This window comes from Cricetulus griseus, chromosome 2 (assembly GCF_003668045.3).
Source record: "Cricetulus griseus strain 17A/GY chromosome 2, alternate assembly CriGri-PICRH-1.0, whole genome shotgun sequence".
In the NCBI taxonomy this organism is placed as follows: domain Eukaryota; kingdom Metazoa; phylum Chordata; class Mammalia; order Rodentia; family Cricetidae; genus Cricetulus; species Cricetulus griseus.
Genome location: NC_048595.1, coordinates 176,012,687 through 176,034,427, shown reverse-complemented (window position 1 = coordinate 176,034,427; position 21,741 = coordinate 176,012,687). Strand labels below are relative to the sequence as shown.

Genomic DNA, 21,741 nt, shown 5'->3' with positions numbered 1-21,741 from the left:
AAAATCAGAAATGGGGACAGAAATACATGGCATGGCATGACATTCACAAGACAGGACAATGTGATTCCAGTTCAGCAAAAACTGGCTGAGTTCTTGTGTGTAGGACATTGTCCTAGGTGCTGGGCATTCAAAGGATATAGAGGAGCTCTGGTCTTGAAGATACTCTATTTAGTAAAGCAGACAGACATACAATCAGGTAGCATCAATATAATGTAACAGTTGCTAAGTTATAGATGTGTCTGGGCTCGTATAATAGCATCCTGAAGACTCCTCAGTCCAAAGGGTGGATTGACAAAAAATCTATCACAGGCTGTGGAAGATGCAAAGCACACTCAGGGTCAAGGATACAGAAGCAAGGGATGAAGGCATGAAGTAGCACGGTGAGGCTAGGCCGTTGGACAACAGGAAATTTTAGGGCTAGTCATAGATGAGGATGGAGGTGCAGCTACGAGTCAAGCTTTGGCTTATCACCTTTGAACTGTGAAATGGCACATGAACTCACTCTGCAGGAAACAGACCTTATGTCAGAGAGTTTGAAGGGAGGAGTTGTAACATATTTGGATAAGTACCACAGAAGTAAGGAGGGTGAAATGTAAGGGTTAGGCTAGAAGCCAGAGCCCAGATCTACAGGAGCTGTGAAAGTGTAGAGTTAGGGATTCCATAGTTGCATGGAATCTTGTGGTTCTGCGATAGCATTTAAAAACTGCTGGATTGGCATAGGAAGTAAAATTAGCTTGACTTGATGGCAGACTAGTTGGAGCGTGGTAGGTTAAATGGAGAAAATATGAGACACGTTATCCAGTTATTTTGGGAAGTCCGGGTGGGTGAAATATCACTGCTGAGATTGGAAATATCAAAAATACTCTGATCTGAGGGTAAGGACAATGAGTTCAGCTTGACTGTTGGCTCTGGGCTGCACGTGTGCTTATCAAGCAGACGGATGTCTCCAGTTCTAGTCTGTCTCCATAGCTCTCCATTTCTTGAAGAATATAGAAGCACTGCTGTCTTATTCAGCCATGAAACATACTAATTTATTTTGGTACTCTCACGGGTGAGAGGCACGCACTCACTATAAAATTGAGTATGTACCAGGTACCAAGCTCTGTGAGCTTTGAGAGAATAGGCTCCAAATCTGGATTTAAAAATGTAAAAATGAGAAAACGTGAACAGTAATGAACAGCATATATTCAGGGTGCTGTCTGCTACTCTTCTCCTCACCCAATTGTCACTACTGAAGGCAAAGGCTCTCTCTGAGAATGAAGTCCTGAAACGGTAAGGTAGAAAGAGATGCCACCCTGAATTATCTGAGGGCAAAAGAGATGCTGGTCATAGAAATAGTTAATAACCCAGAAAGCGCTTGGACATAAATCAAATGTCGTGTTTTATCAAAACACTCTGATCCATGCATTGACTCTTCTACCTTAGCCAAAGGTAATGCCAACTTGAATGTTAAAGAGTAAAATATATTAAAGTTATTTACAATCAAGTAAGCTCCATATTTCTTTATCTTTTTACTTTTTTAATCCCATTTCCTCTCTCTCTTCTCCTTCTGCTCCCCCTCTCTACCCCCTCCTCCCATCTGCTCCTTGGAGAGGGTAAGACCTCCCCTAGGAAGTCTACTAAGTCTGTCCCATCATCTCATTGAGGCAGGACTATGGTACCTCTCCACCCCCATACCCCTGTGTCTAGGCTGGGCATGGCATTTCTCCATATAGAATGGGCTCCACTAAGCCAGTTTGTGTGTTAGTGTTAGATCTTGGACCCACTGCTCATATTTCTTTTATTGTATTTTTAAGCCTATCAGTATAAAAGCAGTGCATATAATTTGCACTTATCATTTTCTAAATAATAGGCAAAGATAGTAAGTCTTAATTCCTAACCAGGTTCAAGGTAACAAATATCTTGAGGATTTCCCTGCCCTCGGGGAGCATATATAAAACACTAAATTCATAAATGTCCCAGACAAAGTCACACAACAAGCATGAGCCTGGGTGATCCATGCTGTTATGGGGGCTTCTGGCTTAGCCTAACTCCTAGAGAGAAAGGTGGCCCAGTTGCCAGCAATTTGAGAATGGAAGTATTTAAACAGGAGTGAGGTGGGCAGGGGGAATACAGGCCCAAGGCCTTGTAGATGAGGGAGAACACCAGCTGCATTCCCGGAGAAGCAAGCTATATAAGAGAGACATGTGATTTGAACCCCACATCTCCCAGATGGCTCAGGAATGGCATTCCTGAAGTGGTCTGGGCCACATCATAAAGTTCTTACTCCAGATGAGTATAAAAATAAGAGGTATCCATGACAACATTTGAGGAAAGAGTGGAAAGAGTGCTTTGGGACACACAAGGAGTGAGGTCATGTATTACCCATCAACGGAAGCAGTGGGCTGCAAACAGACCAATGTCTCATCATTTTTGGGTGTAGATGGGCAGTCACTGGGCTTCAGAAGTGTATTACTTACCCTCTAAATGGGGAACTAGTCAGAGAAGGCTGTGCATAGGGTCTGGAGCCAAAGGGGGACACAGGGAAGAGAAAGAGGAAGGGAAGGGCCAGGAGAGAGGACAAGATGTGCATTACAGGGTACGGTCACCAGTGGCCAGCAAAGGAGAACAGGAGTGAGGAGTCTTTCCAGGAAAGATGTTTTTATTGTTATAATCTCACAAACAGGAAAACGGGTTCAGCATTGTGGGCTACTTCATTCAACATCAAGTTGGTGCAAATGCCATGCCCCTCACTCCACACTCCTGTTCTCCTGCAGCATCATGATCTAAGGAGGCTATGGGCTCGACATTTCCTTGACAACAAAAATCTAATGGAATGTTCATCAAAAACGAATCCATGTTATATATGTGTGTTTATGTTTCAGTGTGTGTGGTTAGAGGCCAGGAAGCTAGAAAGGGACCAGTGAAATAGGAAAAAAGAGGCTTTAAGGGGGGCTTAGGGAGGGGACGAGAGCATATGTGATATGAAACTAGAAGGGATAATACTGGAAGTGAATGGTACAGTGGGAATGGAGGCCAATGAGATATAAGGAGAAACAGGGGTAGGGGAAAATAGTCCAAACAAAACGTGTATGAAAATGCCATAAGGAAACTTGTTATTTTGTATGCTAATGAAGAAAAAATTTATAAAAATCAATAATAACAACAAATATAATATTTGGTCTGCAAACAATCCAGATGAACCAAAGCCTCCAGGGAAATGCTGTTTGCCCCTGTGTGTAACAAGCTCCTGATTATCCAGGGATGGGAGCAGAATTTCATGTTATAATGTCCACTGCATAAAGCACATCCTCCATGTGCCTCATGTGCCCAACAGCTTGGCTGGGAGAGTCGTGGTGGCAGTAGGTTCGTGACCTAGATTCTGAATTGTAGCCATCCAGGAAAGTTAGAGGTCTGCAAGAATGACTGATCCTTGGTGACATCACATGTAGAAATATTTATAAACTACTAGATGAATAAATTGAAGGAAAGTTTGTTTCTCCACACCGAACATGAAGGAACTGTTGACGGAATGATAATCCTTTTCTTTCTAAATCAAGCATACTATCGGTTTCACACCTTACAGAGATAGCAAGTGAAATGAACTCCAGTAAAGAGTTCATCATGTTTTGGAACACAAGTCTACTCCTTGGCAACACAAACTGGAATTTTAATCCTTTCCTCAAAGAGAACTTTGAGAGATATATTTCCACGTGGTGCAGAAAACCAGCCCACTCCACACACTTCAGAAAGCACCCTTTGCTATATGGCCGAGCCAAATGAAAACTAAGCTTTCTCCTCCTTTCTCTTCCCCCTTCTCTACTCCACTAACCTTGGGTCCTCTGTATAATGAAGCCTATGCACTCATATATTTCTTGGTCCCTGAATGCAAGGAGCATCATAACATGAGTGCCACAGATTCTTAGATCTTAGGGGATAAGGACCTGCCACGCTCTGTTCAGTCTGGTAGTACAGCAAAAGAACACTTGCCTCTTTCACAGTCACCCAGATAATGTATGATGAGACAATTTTGATGATGTGCAGCTCCAAGATCCACCACATAAACACCTGCAACTTGTGAAAATACTCCAGGAACTTTAGGAAGAGCACAGTGAGGCGGTCAATCACCAGGAGCCACTTGTTCCTTAGATCTGCAAGGCAGTAAATACAGCCAGGAGCACCACCATTGTCAGTGTTATTAACCAGATCATACCTTGTAACTTTCAGGATGGAATGAGTAGCTGCCCAATAGTCAGGGGATGAGTTCTATGAACATGACAAGGAAGTACCCAAGACCTCCCCTCCATGCCAACTGCTGACTATGGACATAAGTTGAAACACAAGGGACCATGTTACTATATGGGCCTTATAAATAAGTAAATAAGTGGAAAGAGTTTTATCTTGATTTACTTTTAAGACTGTGTTAAATGACCTGAGCTCTCTGTAAATAACATGTTTTTCAACAAGCACAAGGGACAAATGAGTGGATAAGGCTCTTTGATCTCCTTTAATAAACTTGCTCCTGAGGTCTGCTGTGGGCAGAGACAGCTTGTTCATCCTCGGACTCAGTATGGTTTCCTAAAGTGTTGTAAACTTCATGCTAATCATCCTCTTTTTTAAAAAAATAAAAAGATTTATTATGTATACAGTGTTCTGTCTGCATGTATGCTTGCATGTTGGAAGAGGGCACTGATTCTCATTACAGATGGTTGTGAGCCACCATGTGGTTGCTGGGACATGAACTCAGGACCTCTAGAAGAGTAGCCAGTGCTATTAATGTCTGAGCCATCTCTCCAGACATTGCACATTTTGTACCTTAGGGGCTCATACCAATATAGACTTGTACTGGTCAATCCCACTGAAAGTCACTGAAAGACAGTCCTGTCTTTTCATGTTTCAGTTCTGGATTGTGTCAACCCACCAGAGGTAGCTGTAATGTGACTGTCCTTGATCTGAACATTTAGTAAGGTTTAGTTACATTAGAAAATGCTTATCACTCAGGTAGACAATCAACAGAAACAATTCAGAGTCCTGTGCAACATAGCAATAAAGGTGTAGAGGGTGTTTTGTTAGGACCCTTTTAGTAAAACCCAAAGACCTCATTAAAGTAGTATAATGAAATCCTAGCCTTAACTACTTGTCTGGCAGAATTCCCCCCAGTGGCAGTAACTACAATCCAGATGTGAAAAAAGGCATCTGGTCCTTGCCTTGTGTCTTCTGAGATGAGTTGGAGAAGGTCTCAGGTCATGTCTTTAAAAGTAATTTTCCTCCTTATTGCATTTTGATTTTCTGCTTTTGTATAGCAGAGATCCAGCTTGTAGAGCAATTCCCTCCATGCCCTAGAGGCTACACTCTCCCCCTTTCTGAGCATTATAACAGGGACCAAACTCTCCGTTTTTTGCATTCCCTGTCAGATACCATTCCTCAATAACCATGGCCATTCCACTCCACTCATTCCTGGTTATTACGGTTCTAAAAAGAAAGCTGGGGGAAACGACTACTGACTAAAGATGCAGAACTTAAGTCAGTGCTGTCCAAAATACTGCAGGGCACTAGCCTAAAAGGACAACTATGCAACTGCACACTACCTCCTCTCGTTCTCACACTCTTAAGTGTTGGACTAGAACTAGCCATGTATTCTTAATTACCACTTTCCTTGACAAGCCTCAGAGTATCTTCCCCAAGAACTAATATCTGGAGGTGACATCCAGAATTGTCAGTGGTTCTGTGCAGGGGTGTATAGTAGGACAGGTCCTGTGAGCGGTTTCCACAAGCAACAAAGACCAGAACACACTTCTCTGGGTTTCCTCATGGACACTCTACCTATCATCATGGATTGTTGGCCAACTATCTGCTCTCTTCCCTTTAAGTTAGATGAAAAGGAAATTATTGCAGTAATTAGAATATAAATATTATCATGATAGCAACCAAAACTACTCCTCAACTTTTATTAGACAGAATCACAGGCAGGTCCTTGGAGAAAGTCACTGTCATTTGTGCTGTTACGGCAGCTGATGAAAGGGGCTGGTTACCTGAGGTTTCTTCCTCCTCAGATTCCTCTTCCTCATCTTCCTCCTCTTCAGACTCATCACTGTCTTTTCCAGGCTGACCCTTCTCTGCCTTCTTGGCACATTCTTCTGGCCTCTCCTCCCCAGCCTCCACCAACTTCTGCACCTCAGGCTTATCCAGGCTTGTGGTCATATTCATGACGGCTAGGTCTGGGAGGCTTCCTTCAGGGTGGGCCAATCTGTGGGCAGACAGCAGCTGAGTGAGAAGAGGAAAGTGCTCCAGGAGGGCACAGTCAGGGGGTAAGTAATGGAGGCCAAACCAAGGCAAAACAGTACGTGTATAAAGACCTTGTGCCATGGACATTAGCTTCTCACCACGTTTTGTAGGTTTGTTTGTTTTAAGTTCTTTCTAAAAACAAACTGTCAACTCAGCTTTGTTAGACTTTCTTATTCAGGTTCTAGTGATTGGTCAGGAATGAGAGCTATTGACACCTAAACTTGACATTTTTTCCTGGAGGAGAAAATGGTCAGAGTTTAGGATGTAGAAGCATGAAATGGCATCAATTAGAGCAAGCATTTCATGGCTTCACAGGGGGACTTACTCATTCTGGTGGATTGGTAATTTTTTCTTGATGCTGCTCAAAGTAATTGAGATAGAAAGGAAAAAAAGGAGATGAGAACAGAGGAATTATAAGGATGTCAGAGATCACATATCATGCTACATATCATCCACTATCACATAGGGCTATGCCAGGTGCAGTGACGACCTAATGCCAAGTGCGTTCCAGAATGGCACCAGTAGTGTGCGTCCACTAGGAATCTGGGCTCAGCAACTGATCTGGGTGGACAGGATGGTTGCTTTGTAGGGGAGAGGATATATAGGCTCCCCATTCAAACTGCATCATGCTCTTTTAGGAAGGTTTCGAACCATTTTACAGGAATCGTGTCATTCACAGGTTGCCTAGGTCTTGTCAAATTATTAAATAATGTCTGCTCTTAGTCAGCCTTGGCATTGGCTAATCTCATGCTACCAGCTGCTAAAGCATATGCAAGGAGAGCCACACACTTTTGGGAATGGTTACAGCATCTGCATCACATCCCGTCTGTGGACCACTGATGTGAACTGTGAACGGGAAGCTGCAGGAGATTCTGTAGGAGCCAGAGCCAGAGCAAGAATGCAGGGGGTTGGGATTTACTGCCCTGATAGCAGCCACGTCCCACAGTTTACTTCATAGCAGACAGCGCAAGTGAGGGCTTTGCCCCACACTGTACTTTTGAGACAAAATATTATGTTGCTCAGGTTGCCCTCAAAACTCCCAGGCCAAGCGATCCTCCCTTTGCCACCCAAGTTGCTGGAACTGTGGGCATGTACCATGTGCCTAACTTTCTAATTGCTGCAAAAAAGGAAAGTTTTTAGTTCTATTCAGGTGAATGTCATGAAAGACACTGTAGATAATATCTGCTGACCAAATTGTCTGGGCTCTGTGTGAGATGTGTTTGGGTGTAGCAGCAGTCTGGTGTCACAGTAGCAGTACATACTTACTCTGAAAGTGCTGTAGTCCTGCACTATATAAGTAGGAGGGTATCTGTCATTAGGACAAAGACTTTAGCCATTTACCCTATGGAATGGTGATCCTGGATTACATTTTAAAGATAGCATAAACTTTGAACTGACAAGATAACTTTCTAATAATCCCTGCTATATTTGGAATGAAACTCCTAGTCATAAGGTTGCTGCTAGAGTCACTATGAAGACCACATAAGAAAATGTCTTCAGTAAAGATGCCCCCAAGCTGCTTGCCACATCTAGGGCATACAGAGAACACCAGGTAAATGAAGGAAGAAGAAGAAGATGCTGGAATGAGACTTTGGAAATAGTTATACACTGACTTCCAGGCACTTCTTTATAAGAGCTCTGGGCCAGACAAAGTGGAGAGTAGAAGAGCTCTGGGCTCCACAACTCATGTTTGCTGCACTCTGATTTAATTCATGAGGAATAACAGAGGGACATTCAGGTAGCCTCTGGAGCAATGTCATGTCATGTCTTAGGGTCGGTAACAAAAAAGGGAAGAGACATGTACCAGAGCTTGTTAATGCTCTGAGAATTTTCATTGGCTGTTTTCTTTCATTATACATTCAGGCAAACGAGTGCACATGAAACACACATAATGAAAACATTTTAAATGTACAATTGGTTGGAGCATGTTGTTTTAAAAACACTGTGTAATCTTTCAGCTCTGTCATTTTTATCTTTACCATATCTTTTTTTTTTTGAGAATATAATAAAGCCTGGGGTTCAGGAGCCAGAAAGCCTGGAGCAGAATCCCCAGTGGGAAGAGTTTCTACCTTCACGGCTTGGCAAAGTAGTGGGCCTTCCTCCTTAGCCTCAATCTGCTCATCTGTAAGATGGAAACAATTGGGTCCACTTCATAGGATATTTTGAAAATTAGGGCAGTTTCTGTGGATGGTTCACATCGGCAGTCATCACACAGGAAAAATTTAAGATTAAAAAAAACTGATTTTTTTTTAGGATTGCCATTTTCATTTTATTAATTCTATATATCCACAAAATATAGTTGTTGTGGAGATCTTTCCACAAAAACCCATGTTTTAAGGAGAGATTTTCATGCGTGGGTGTGGTCACCTGCATTAGAAGTTCATCCTAGTGAAAAGTCAGGGTCCAGCATGTGCTCTTGCAGCAAAGGGCAGAGGAGAAGTTGCTAAATATGGGTGATGCTTCTGCTGTTTACCCATCTGCACATTTAAGAAAATCTCTCTCAAGGAAAATGCCCAGTGTTTCTCGAAGAAATCTGTTCTTCACACTTGCTCACTGTTCTGTGTGTGGCTCTTAATCACTGCAAACACAGGGCTCAGGGTTGAAGGAACTGACCCCTCCTACACACAGCGTGTGACTGGTCTCCAGAAAACCGATGTCACTTCGAGCTGGAGAAGTCCACTCCTGGGAGACATTACCTGAAACTTCAGGCTGCAGAGCTCATAGCACTTGTCATTCTTTTCCAACCTCATAGAGCATTTAATGTCCAGAGGACAGGCTTTTTATCTAGAACACTAGATAGATGCGGAATGATATCAGGGAGTCTTCTTTCCACGTCCTGACATCAAACCATTTCACACATCTGTCCACACAAAAAGTTCATTTTCACCTCTTTACACTTTTTTTTCAGTTGTCTTGTGTCCTTGTTGTCCATTTGTCCGTTTGTCCGTGTGTGTGTGTGTGTGTGTGTGTGTGTGTGTGTGTGTGTGTGTGTGTGTGTGTGTGTATGAGAGAGAGAGAGAGAGAGAGAGAGAGAGAGAGAGAGAGAGAGAGAGAGAGAGAGAGAGAGAGAGAGAGAAGTGGTTGTGAGATTTACACTCTGAGCTAAGGGCTTCTCACTATTAATTGTGGAATAAAAATGTTTTTACTCTTCACACCCCAAGGAAGCAGATGACTTTCATTTCTTCATTTGTTAGTCCAACTCTTTCCTTTAAGGGCAATGTACTGTTCGACCTGTTTCATCATTTTTATTCTCGGCATGTATTCTGGGGGATCCTCTGGACGGCAACAATCTTGTCCTTATCCAGTCATCTCCTCTACTTTGTGCATTTTCACACAACAGCTCAGTGACTGTTAGTAAGGGCATTCTGTGCACCCAAGGCACTTTCTTCAGTGAAACAAATTATGTGGCATGAATGCCAAGGAGGTTTAATTTAGTAGTAGGACTTGCCTAGAAAAGATACACATTAAGCTAGTTTCCATTAAAAAATGGAAAATTGGCCATTGTAAAATCCCTTACTTTAAATTCTATGAATTTGGAATATTCTAACTGGGAATATGTGAAATACACATTGCACTCACCCCCTTTCACAGGTCTAAGAAATGCCTGAAATTAGGAAGAGATGCACTGCAGATTTGTAGTGTTCACAATATTAGTGCCATCTCTGACTAGAATCCAGAGAGGTTGCACATTACTGAGAAAATATTCAATTTTGTATTTTGGCAATTTTCTCACAATTTAATAACATCATTCTATATCTTTTTTAAGTGGCTCAGTGCGTGCTACCTTCTTTTACTACATATTTGGGTATGGTAACATCTATCAGGTATTCTATAAGTAGGTAGTTTTCTTTTTGCAAATTTATAAACTCACTTCCCTAATTACATTTAAAACAACATTGAACTTAAAAATATGTGACAAACATCTCATTCTGCCATTCTAATTGAGTAGGAGGTTCTATTAAAATGTGGACACACTGCAAAGACATCACAAAGCACATGTTTTGAAATGAGAGTCAATGTGTTTGACAAATGTTGCTTCTGGGGGTATGCTAGCCTTTCTTTTGGCTTTCTCCACAAGTGAGAGATTTCACTGAAAGTTGGGTAGAGGTAAAGTTGGAATATTTGGGGATTTTCAATATTTGGGGTGAGTCTTAATCTTGATATATATCTCCCAATAAAACAAGTGATACATGCTCTATGAAAAACAGCAAGCAGAGGGTTGTCTTTTGTTTGGACACAGGGGAATTAAGTAGCTGGTGAAGATTCCTAACCAGTGTATCCTTCTCCACCCAGCAGCTATATACCTGAGCTGGGATTTTTTTCTCACACTAGCTTCCAGCAGACGCCAGACTGCCCTTGTAGAATTCTTAATTTCATTTGCTCATGTGACACCCATCGTAAGAAAGGAGCATGTGTAGTTACTTTATTTGTATTTTCTGTGGTATGGGGACACACTGTATAATCTATGGATGGAAAAGACCCCTTTTAAATATTTTGATCTTTCTTGTAGAATTGCATTTGGAAATCAATTTTTTTAAAACCACATATTGTGGCCATTTTCTTCCTTTCAGGAAGGTACCTACCGAATATCAACTAATGAGTAGGGTTTAGGGTTCAGTGAGGGGACATCTCCTGTGTACGGCACAAGACATCCAGACCCGAGGAGACCTACTATGCCTATCAAGGGAGATAAGACAAGCAGGGTTCTGGAAGGAAAGCCTGAGAAAGTGCTGCAGGAATCCGGAGGGAGGGCAGACGAGTGCCAGCAGGATGTTGGCATTGATGGGATTATGTGGAGGAGGCAGTTCTTGAGCTGAGCTCTCAATTTAAAGACCAGTGAGGGGTCAACCTCTCAGAAAAGCCTTGACCAAATCCTACCAAAGAACAAAATCAATGGGACATGTAAGTAGGGACCTAAACCAAATGCTGAGCGCCAGCTGAAGACCCTGGACCACCTCCACAGCCACTTGGCAGCACCATTTGGTATCACCACCAAATGGCTTGGTTTGCAAAGTGCATCCACGAGCATACCTGAGGCCACTGTCCACACTATCTGAGGACACTACTTTATGTCAGAAAGCAGTAAAAATGTTTAACATCTGAAGGAAGATTTTTTTAAACAAAAAGAAGAGAGAAAACTTCAGCATACCCACCTATTTATTATTAGATACACGCGACCATTGACTTTGGCATGGCTGCGCGATGAGATGGAAGCACACGGACGCAATGGGAGACAGGTGGGAGAGAGAGAGGAGATAGTTAGACAGAGGCAATGGAGTAGGCTGTCCCTTAAGCTTTAGGCAGGTGTGTCATCACCCATACAGATTTTGTGTCTCGAAGAAGAATCCAGGCAGCAAGATTGAGGAGCGACATGAAGTCAGACACACATAGGAAAAGTGCTCAGAGACCACATGTCTCTTCCCCTCCTCCCTCCCATCTCAGACTTTATTTAAAAAGTAACGATGTTTAATTTTGAAGATACACATTACCAAAGGGAAAAAAAGAATCTAAAGGATTAACTTCTGCTCCTTTGTGAGATTTTTAAAAAATTCTAAGTCAATATATTTTCTTTACAGATTTTAAAAGTTAAGCTAAAATGTATTTAGCATTTTCTAACATGAATCATACATAATATGTAATGATATCAAAGTCATTAAAATGGTTCTGAGAAAACTATTATTATGTAATGGTAATTATTTTTCTGACATGCATTACCTGTTAGTAAGTAAAATGACACTAATGAAATTGCCCTTTGAGAAATTATAACAGTTCTTCTTATGTTTGAACATAAATTCTTTTTGCAATTCTAACTAAAATTTCTATAAGGATAAATATAGTGAATTGTACTTCATATACAAGTGATATTTGCCTACACTGCATACACATACACACCAGAATTGTAAGAGACAGGTAAAAGTCAACGGGACACCAGTAGAAGTCATAGTGCTAAAATTAACTTAAAAAGTACAGTGGGTCCATTACTCCCCATCTCAAACCAGGTTTCATAAAGCTCCCTCAAAGCAAAGAGATAAAAGAAGGATAGCAGGAAAGTCAATCCCAACTCTGAGCATAATTAATTTTTTTGTCACTTGGATTTTAATACAGTCATTGATTAGAACTCAGGACAAAAATTTACTGGAAGGTGAAAATTATCAGTAAGAAAAATATAATCAGAGAGAAATTTACAAGGCGATGTGGATGTCAAATATTCACATTCAAATTTTGTGACTTTTATAGAACACTCTTACAGAAAACCCTATAACAGCAAGGTTATTTAATTTCTGTAAGGATCTAGAAAACTGATATTTTTTTAGATCTGAAAGTGAAATACCATATAACTCTTCAATACCTCTCCCCCTTTTCTCATGCACTTAAGTTTTCCTGGAAAAGTCACCACTACAGGAATGCTCAGGGCTGAGTCACACGTTGGAAGAAAGGGAGCAGTGATCTCAAAGGGGTTAAATCATTTAGGGCTGCTGTCTGAATGAATTGACAAGCAAATTTGTATTGCTATAGCTGTAGAAAGAAGATAACACACACTTGTCATGGGCAGTAACCCTTTCCAGAATCTGCATAATAGGCACGGCAGTACACTTGTATTTCAAGGGAACTCTGGGCTGAATTCAGGTTTCATATACATACTGAGTCTAAATCTTTTTAGGTGGTGTCTTAGGGTTACTATTGCTGTGGTGAAACACCATGACCAAAAGAAACCTGTGGAGGAAAAGGTTCTTTTCACTCGCAGTTCCATATGAGTTCATCAATAAAAGCAGTGTGGGCAGGAACCTGGAGGCAAGAGCTGATGGGTGTTGCTTAACTGGCTTCCCATAGTTTGCTCAGCCTGCTTTCTTACAGAACCCAGGAACACCAGCCCAGGGCTGGCACCACCACCAATGGCCTGGGCCCTCTCCCTTCAATTATTAATTAAGAAAATGCCCTTCAGGCTTGTCTGCAGACTGATCTCAGAGAGGCATTTCCTCAACTGAGTCTCCTTCCTCTCTGAGGGCTCTAGCTGTGTCAAGTTGACAGAAAATCAGCCAACACGGGTGATTAGTCTGGCAAAAACCCATGTTGAGCCTTTTGTTTTCCGTAAAACTGTGGTCCTAAAAACATTTACTCTTCTGTACAAATTATATTCCATACTCTATTTGATGATGCATCAGAAAACCCAGACACATAGCGATGAGGGCAATAGTGACAGAAAGCCTCTACAAACAGGAAGACATTTTAAAGAGCGGAACATGCTCATTGAAGGGAAGAGAAAGCTTTAGGACAAACAAAATTTCAAGTCATCATTGACAACAGTTAACTCTCACAAATGAGATATTTATCTATCCCCCTCCAGTTTTTGTTTATTTGTTTTTTGTTTTAATTCACTTTGTTTTCTAGGTTAGCCTGGCTACACATTCTCCTCTGTCAGCCTCCCTAGTATTGGGATTATAATCACGTGCCATGCATGCCAAGTTTAAAATATATTTCTAAATTATTTGAATATGACTCTTGAAATTTTGCTGAGTATACTTAAATTAAACATGCATATTGTCAGAATTCAACAGTAAATAGTTTTAGCTGTAGGTATCACGGCAATGTCAAAAATGATCAAGTTGCGATATTTTCTAATAATTGAGAAGTGTCACTGAGGGTCATTTTCTCTCCAACAAGTTGCCTATGGAGTCTTCAGTTCTAACGACTACTCATTGTCAAGCTCTGATTATCATTGAAGAACATCGGAGTAACATAGGAGAGTTTGGGTTGCCCACTCTATCTACACAGGGACAAGTTTGCATGGAGATCATCTCATAGGGCATCTTGTGGCTCTGCTGCTTAGAGAACACACACACACACACACAGACACACACACACACACACACACACACACACACACACACACACACACACACACACTCACACACACACACACACACCAGTGAGAAGTTAAAGGTTGAAAGTCCATGTTAGAGTGCTGGATTTGGCTTCCCCCTGAAGCAGGGTAGCAGGGCAGACATTCCAGAGATAGGAGACGTGGCTTCTTTCATTTGCTCACCTGTAGATGGTGTTGTCTTCCTTGCTGGGGATGGACTTGAGGTCTGTGAGTTCCAGGAACCGGTCATGGAAGTAGTGGAGGTGTAGGATGCACACCAGCAGAAAGGAAGTGGGGATGAATATGCGTGTGAACAGTTCTGCCACGGTAAACTGCTTCAGGCCAAGATCCTCAAGCCTGGCAAAGAAGACAGAATCAAATAGTAAGCTTTCTGGGGCATTGAGAACCAGCCTCTTTTTCACAAGCCACAACATCCATTCTCTTTGCTTTTACTACTTACAACTCTCTCCCTACTATTCACACCAATACTGTCTTCACAGTAGTAACAACTCTTTGTAGCTGGATTCAGCAGCCACATATCTACCCTTGTATCTTTGGAGTATTAAGTCCCCTTCTAATAGTTCTGGGGTCAATGTATCAGGCATCTCTGGTTTTCTCTTTGGCCCCACCTCCTTCTTTGTGCTGTACATAGCAACTGGAATCCATCAGATTCAGTGTGGGGTCCTCTTTCTTGCACTCTTCTTGGTTGATCTCATCATTCCCTGCAATCTTCCCTTTTGTTACCAAAATGAAAATGCTTAGTAAAATCACCGTGATTTACTGTGCAACCAGGCCCGCATTTCTACTGGACTTCAGATTCAGCAGTGGCCTTGGCTTCCCTCTTTTCCTTGGCAAAGCCATTCTCCACTCTGGCCTCTCCTGAACCACTAAACCGTGCAGACATCTGCCTTGTACAAAGTTTAGACACCAGGAAGCATCCCCTGGTTCCTAGCATACTCCTGCATATTTGTTTCACCCTCTAAGTGCCTCTGGACAACTCTCCCCACCCAACACACACACATACACAACCATTATCTGTCGCTTCCTTCTACATCTTCGGTGGAGGAGCCTGTCTTTCTCTCAGGACAGTTGCTAAGTGCATGTGATGTGACTTTGTTTCTGCTCCTCACAAATCACATTCCCTTAGATACTCAAGGAATCTTCCATGATTTGAAGAAAATTCCAACAAGAATAAAATACAAACTGCTTTCTGTACCACAGTTGGGGCATTGTGCCTGTCAACCTCTCTTGCTATCTTCTCCCTTGCTCTCAGATGGGGAACTTCCTTTTCTTTCTCCTGTACCCAAGGTCAGTTCCATCTTGCCTTAGGGCCTTTGCCCTTGCTGTTCCTTTTGCCTAGGATGCTCTCCCACATCCTAGACTCAAAATCCCTAGATTCAAAATCATTTCTCAAAGATGTTTGGTTTCTGTGCATCGGGTAGAATTAAAGGACATCTCTACAAAGAATGCTGAGAGCACCACTCCATTTACTGCTCTCTGTAGTGCACCAGCAGCCTAGTGTTTCCTTCATAGATTACCAGAAGTTTTAATGTACCTACATGCATCAAGGTAGGTCACTTTTTGGCTTCCCAGGCTTCAACTCTCTTTCTTTTTTCCTGTTGTATCCCCGGCACAGGACAAGTATTACAAGCAAACATTTATAATGAATCCCTGTGGGTGTATTTGTCTAATCACACATAAACCTTTTCTTTTATCCTTTCTCCTTGACACCTCTGCTTTTTCAGATCAAGACCCAGATACAGCTGGATTTCTAAACTAATTACAGAGATTCATAAGAGGAAATCAGAAGGCAGCACTCTGCTGCATGTGATAGTGTGCAACCATGCCAATTTTGGGCAGCAGCACAGCAGTAATGTTTTCTCCTGGGTCACCAACTACTCTGTGGAGTCTAAGCCTAGACACAGGGAAGAGGCAGGTGAATCCATGAACCTCCCATGGGCTGGAAAACTTAGATAACCTAGGGAGCAGATGGCATGACATTATGCTAAGCGGTCGTGTTTCACATTGGATGGTAACTAGAAATCACCTCTCATTAAAATGAGGCTGAAAAAATTTTGCTAGACAACCATCATGGAATCTTCACTACATTTCAAGCACAGAATTAAATGAAGGGAACATGGGAGAGGGGATCTCTCTAACTTGCCATTGAAGACCTTGTAGATATCCGCAGCATCACATTTTACTAAAACTGTTCACTGAGTTTTCAAGAACACCACACATTGGGAGGGTCAACATGTTTGTCCCCTTCCCATTCCATCCCAGGCACAAATCACTTACTTTTCTTTCTTTAAGCCTGTCATGTTTTGCCACAGGCCTGGGAAGTTTTCAAACTGGTATGTGTATATAAAGATGAGCACCAGCATGGTATAAATGACCACTGACATCCAGAAGTATTTCAGAATTTTCCTCCACCATTCATAGTGCACCTGTAAGTCAGACATTGAAAAGCAAAGGGAAACAAAAAAAATGGAAAAATGGTTGGGAAACAGAAAAAATTGGCTTATAGATGGTATCTGGCTTAATTAAGCAAGGCACCAATTATATAAAGGGATCTTTGAAATGAAGTCTATTTTAGTTTTATGTTTTTTAAAGGTTCTTTTTGCAGTTTAGATGTATCAATAGATGTTAGAATTCCAGTTGAACTGGCCATGGCTAACTGTGTCTTTGCATAAGTTGCTGGGTACCACTGGTTCCAGCTACTCCTCAATGAGCACATGTTTTGCAGAGTTCCTAGACAGTATCCAGAAGCCTCTCAACACATCTCATCTCTAGGAGATCTAGGGATGGCAGCCATCATGCTTTTTTTTTTCTTTCTACAGAAAATTGCACCCATTTTGACATTCAATATTGCATTTAATGAGCAAAACTGTGAAATATTCATTAGAGGGTATCTCTCATACCTTGGAGGTATTCTAGAGTTCATCAATTTCTGCTGAGAACATTCTCAAGCTTTCTTTTTCACATATAAAGAACTCTTGCTATTGTCATTGCTTTATGTATTCTGTTGGATGCCCAAAAGAATATTATTTTGTTATTTTGGCCAGTATCATTGGATTCCCTTCTCACATCACTTCTACCTAGGTTTATGAAAAGGTTAACTCATTTTAATATGATTAATTCATGCTACCAAAGGTTTTGCTGCCTCCCCACACAAACATACACACACACACACACACACACACACACACACACACACACACACACACACACACACAGAGTTCCCTGATCCTGAAGCCTGCAATATGAGCAAACTGGAGAAGCCGTAATTGCTTAAGATTATCCACACATTGCTCTTAAATTACTAAGTGTTAAAACATGATCTAATTACAAAGAATATTTTTCAAATCAGGACTTATTGGAAATTTTATGAAGTTTATTTCTAAGTTTTACAGTATCTAAAATTTTAAAATAAGCATGTCTGAAGTAGTTGCAGTTTTAACTCTGTCATGGGTTTTCCACTTTTAAGTGCAAAGGATAATACTTGATAGTGGATGTTAATATAAAATGCCATAGCTTCAGAATGGCTGTCTTAACTGCCTGGAAGTTTACTTAGATGTATAGACTTTGGATTTTTAAAAAATATTTGTGTGTTATTTTTCTTCTAGTTCTTTATAATAAAATTTATAAATATTATTAAAGGGTCTGAGCTATCAGCTATAGAATAAATGCTTGATATACATTAAGTACCTAAAAGATTATTTTTAATATATTGCTGTGGGATAAAGGCTATGAGCATTGATTAAAAAGAAATTTTTAAAAAGAGAGACTACATTTTAAAAAAGAGAGAACACTGATTAAACAGAATTTTTTAAAAAGAGAGAATACATTCTGTCATTCTTGACTTTGGAATTCTGATTGTCATCAATCACGCTCTAGCACATGGCCATCTCTACGGAGAGAACTGTCTCTACTGGTGGGTCGGGTGTGAGAACTGAAAACTTGGCACACATGTTTACCTACCTGGTACAAGGCCACACAGAACAGAAACAGCACCATGTAGATGATTTTGTACATGACGATTTTCCCCTCAAAGCTGACAAAAAAGAACATGCCCCCGCAGACGTAGATCCAGTATTTAATGAACAGGGCCACCACCAGATTGCCCAGCACCTTCATGATGTCCTGGTCATCATCTTCTTCCACTTCTTCTTCCTCTTCCTTCTTTAGCTCATGCCTTTCTTCCTTTATTTCCTCTTCTTCCGCCTTCTCTGGGGGCTCTCCTTCCACTTGTATATCTTGGAGTTCCTCATCTTCTAAACAGAAGACCATGTCATTAGTCCCAGCTAAAAGCCATGCTTTGGCTATGGGTGATGCACGTGGACAAGGAAGCATGCATTTTCTGGTTATTAAATGGTTTCAGATGGCTCTAAAATATAAGGCAACACTGACAACTAATTGATAGTTTTATAACTTTCCTCAAATGGAGTATATAAGAGAATTTTATGCTCATTTCTCGGTAGCCCCTTTTACATTTTCAGTATTGAGGGTCAGACAGTAGAAAGATAAATGGGTAACAATAGTCAAAGAAATCACTATGATTCTAGTTGTTTCATGGATCTAGACAACATAAGCAGGATGTGAATTTGGCTGATGCCCAAAGACTTAACTAACTAAAAGCATAATAGTTAAGGCCAAATATAATTTAGTTTAAAATAAGCTTAAACTGTAATAATTATTAAGATAAGCCTAAAATAATTTCACAGCTTGGAATGAAAGGAAAATATCATCTTGATTTAAAAAATGTTAATATCCAGGAAATTATGTCAAAGTTACCTTCATTGTCTTTCCAAAATTTGAATAACTTATTCAAGAAACCAGTGGATTCCCAGAGAGATGGGAGTGAAACTGAAATGGGGGTTAGACTGTTTATGCTAAATTAGCCATTCTTTACCAAAATTCAATAGTTAATTATTGTGCAGAATAGACATTCAAGCTCACATAGGCAAGTTTAAAGTACTTATAGAGTACTGTTGCTAAAACAAGAATCAAAAGTTAGGCCTAATAAGAACTAAGCAAACAATATTAGCTGGTCTGTGCTGCGTTTCTCATGGTTACTGCATTAGGGTTTCCAGCTCAGCTTCTGTAAGTACCGGTACTACTTAATTCACATAGGGATACTTTTTAAAAAATGATTAGTCTATTTTTAATTATTTATGACTATGACAAGAGGGTATGTGTGCATTAATGCAGATGCTGAGAGAGGCAAGAAGAGGGCAGCAGATCCCTAGAGCTAGAATTACAGGTGTTGCCTAATGTGGGTGCTGAGAATTGAACTCCTTTCCTTTGAACAAGCAGAAGGCACTTTTAACCATTGAGCCATCTTTCCAGTCCAGTTATACTTCTTTAATATCATCTAATCCATTTTATATGCAATAAACATACTTATCCATCCACCTAGGGAATTGGAGTGCAAGCTCTCATTTATCTGTATAGAAAGACTAAAGCTAAAGACGTTTCAATAAATAAATCATTACCCATCCCTTACTCCCCCTCCTCACTTCTTTTCTTTCATATTTTTAAAAAGCTAATAATTTAAATTCAAAGAAGTGAGTTAATTAATTGGTTTCAATTCTCGATAGCAGTTTGTCTTCACAGAAACTTTCTCTGATATTTAGTGTTGTCTTCCATTGGGAGTCACTTTTTTGAAAGTCAAACAACACACTTAGTGCCCTATGGGCTCACATGTGTACTCTAAAAGTTTCTTTCTGTCTGCAGAGGCCAGAAGAGGCATCAGATCCTCTGAAACTGGAGTTACGGATGTTTGTGAGCCACTACATGGGGCTAGGAATCGAACCTGTGTCCTCTAGAAGAGCAGCCAGTGCCAAGCCATCACTCCAGGCCCCCACTTACCCCTTTCTTCAAGTTCCTGACTTCCAATTTTGACCTCAGACAAAAGTGCTTCCTTCTCCCGAAGGGCCTTCTGCTCTGTAAGGTGTTGCCTCAAGAGCAGCCAGAATGTGATGGTGAAGAGAATCTGAAAGCAGAACAAGGGAGGGGAAGGGTCAGAAACGTTTACAGTGTTTTCTCCCCATGGTTGTGGGAGCACAATGTACAACCTCTCTATGTAGCAATCCCTGTGCATGTGTGCATCACTCACATGCTATGGTCATGTGTAACACTGCTAAAGGCCCCATGAAGATGAACAACTTCGACTTAAGAGGAAACCAACATCAGCCACTCTATTCCTTCAAGGTCAGTATCAGAGACTGGTTTCCTCTTGACAGTCAGGCCCTGATAGAGTTCAGTGTGTCTTCTATGACAGCCCTTTGACTCTTCAGTATTCCTTGTTTTGAACATTCCACATATATGGTAAACAACTTTTCGTGACAGAAAATCTAGAGGCTTGTTATTCCTGTTCATCTTGCAGTGGCTGAGAAAGAACATTAAACTCACCCATGTTTTACACTGACCTTCCAATTCAAGGAGCTCCATTCTTTAGAGAATATGGTGCCTAGCACATAGTAGGGACAGTTTTGGTTTTGGTATTGGTGTTACTGAAATACAGTTCACATACCACACAACTTACTCATTTCAAGAGTACGTTTCAAAGGCTGGGATGTAGATCAGTACATTTCAAAGGTTAGGGTGGACATTGGTAGGCTGGATGCTTAGCATGGATGGGCTCTGCATTAGAGTCCAAGAACCTCCTGAGAAGTGTCTATTAGTGGGTTTCAGACTACATCCAGTGTCGCATAACCACTACTGCAATCTATTTTGACATCTTTTCATCACCCCCCAAGGCAGCACAATTTCCATCACTCCTTTCTTTTGTATATTAGTTCTAGCCAATGATTAATTTGCTTTTTGTCTGTATTCATCTATATGATGTGGACATTTACGTAGAGAGAATGACATAATACACATTCTTTTGTAAATGACTTATTTACTTGGAGTAGTAGGTTTAATCACATTATAATGTGTATACAGCTCTTCATTCCTTTGTGCTTCTGTATTAGGGAGCAGCATCTCATTTTATAAAGATGCAAGCATCTGCTCATGTACTCTTTAGTTGAGGACATTTAAGTTGCTTGCTTGGCTACAATGGGTAACATTGCTATTGACATTCATATAAGTTTTCCCATATCTCTATGTTTGCCCATCTTGTGCTGTGTGTTTAACTTTTGGGGGGAGCCGACAAATGTACATTTTCCAAAGCTGCTGCACCAATTTCCACCCCCGCCAAAAGTTTATGGTATGTGACAGTACCAGTGTCTCCATGTCTCAATGGCATTTGTCTATCTTTGTTGATTCTGGACCTTTTAGTGGATGGACATGACATGATATCTTGTGGCTTAGAAAAGATTTTCAGTAAACATTTGCCAAAAAAAGAAAAGAAAAAAATTAAAAGGTAAGAATGATTTAGTCTTGCTTTGCATCATCACTCACTTCACGAAGTCATCTATGCCAATTATCATTTTCTTTCAACTGAAATCGAAAGAAATGATAATTCCTGATAAGCATGCAGAGACAAACGGAGTGAAGAATTAGAAGACTGGTCCTTCAGAAAAGTTGACATTAAAATTCTGGAAGTCTTTACTAAATTAACTGTGGCTGAAAACTAGAAAGAAAGTTGTATATTTAACATGTAGTTAGAA

The 21,741-nt window shown here is 40.8% G+C and overlaps 1 protein-coding gene across 1 annotated transcript in view; it reads right to left on the bottom strand.

Moving 5' to 3' along the window:
• Piezo2 (piezo type mechanosensitive ion channel component 2) overlaps window positions 1–21,741 on the bottom strand; it is a 366,290-nt gene that overhangs the window by 80,622 nt on the left and 263,927 nt on the right. The window contains exons 15-22 of the mRNA XM_035438719.1: window positions 19,997–20,120; window positions 18,107–18,396; window positions 16,424–16,572; window positions 14,309–14,482; window positions 11,418–11,459; window positions 6,590–6,622; window positions 6,012–6,226; window positions 3,970–4,130 (exon numbers count right to left, since the gene is read on the bottom strand). Coding sequence (XP_035294610.1) covers window positions 3,970–4,130; window positions 6,012–6,226; window positions 6,590–6,622; window positions 11,418–11,459; window positions 14,309–14,482; window positions 16,424–16,572; window positions 18,107–18,396; window positions 19,997–20,120 — 1,188 coding nt within the window. The remainder of the gene's footprint in view (window positions 1–3,969; window positions 4,131–6,011; window positions 6,227–6,589; window positions 6,623–11,417; window positions 11,460–14,308; window positions 14,483–16,423; window positions 16,573–18,106; window positions 18,397–19,996; window positions 20,121–21,741) is intronic.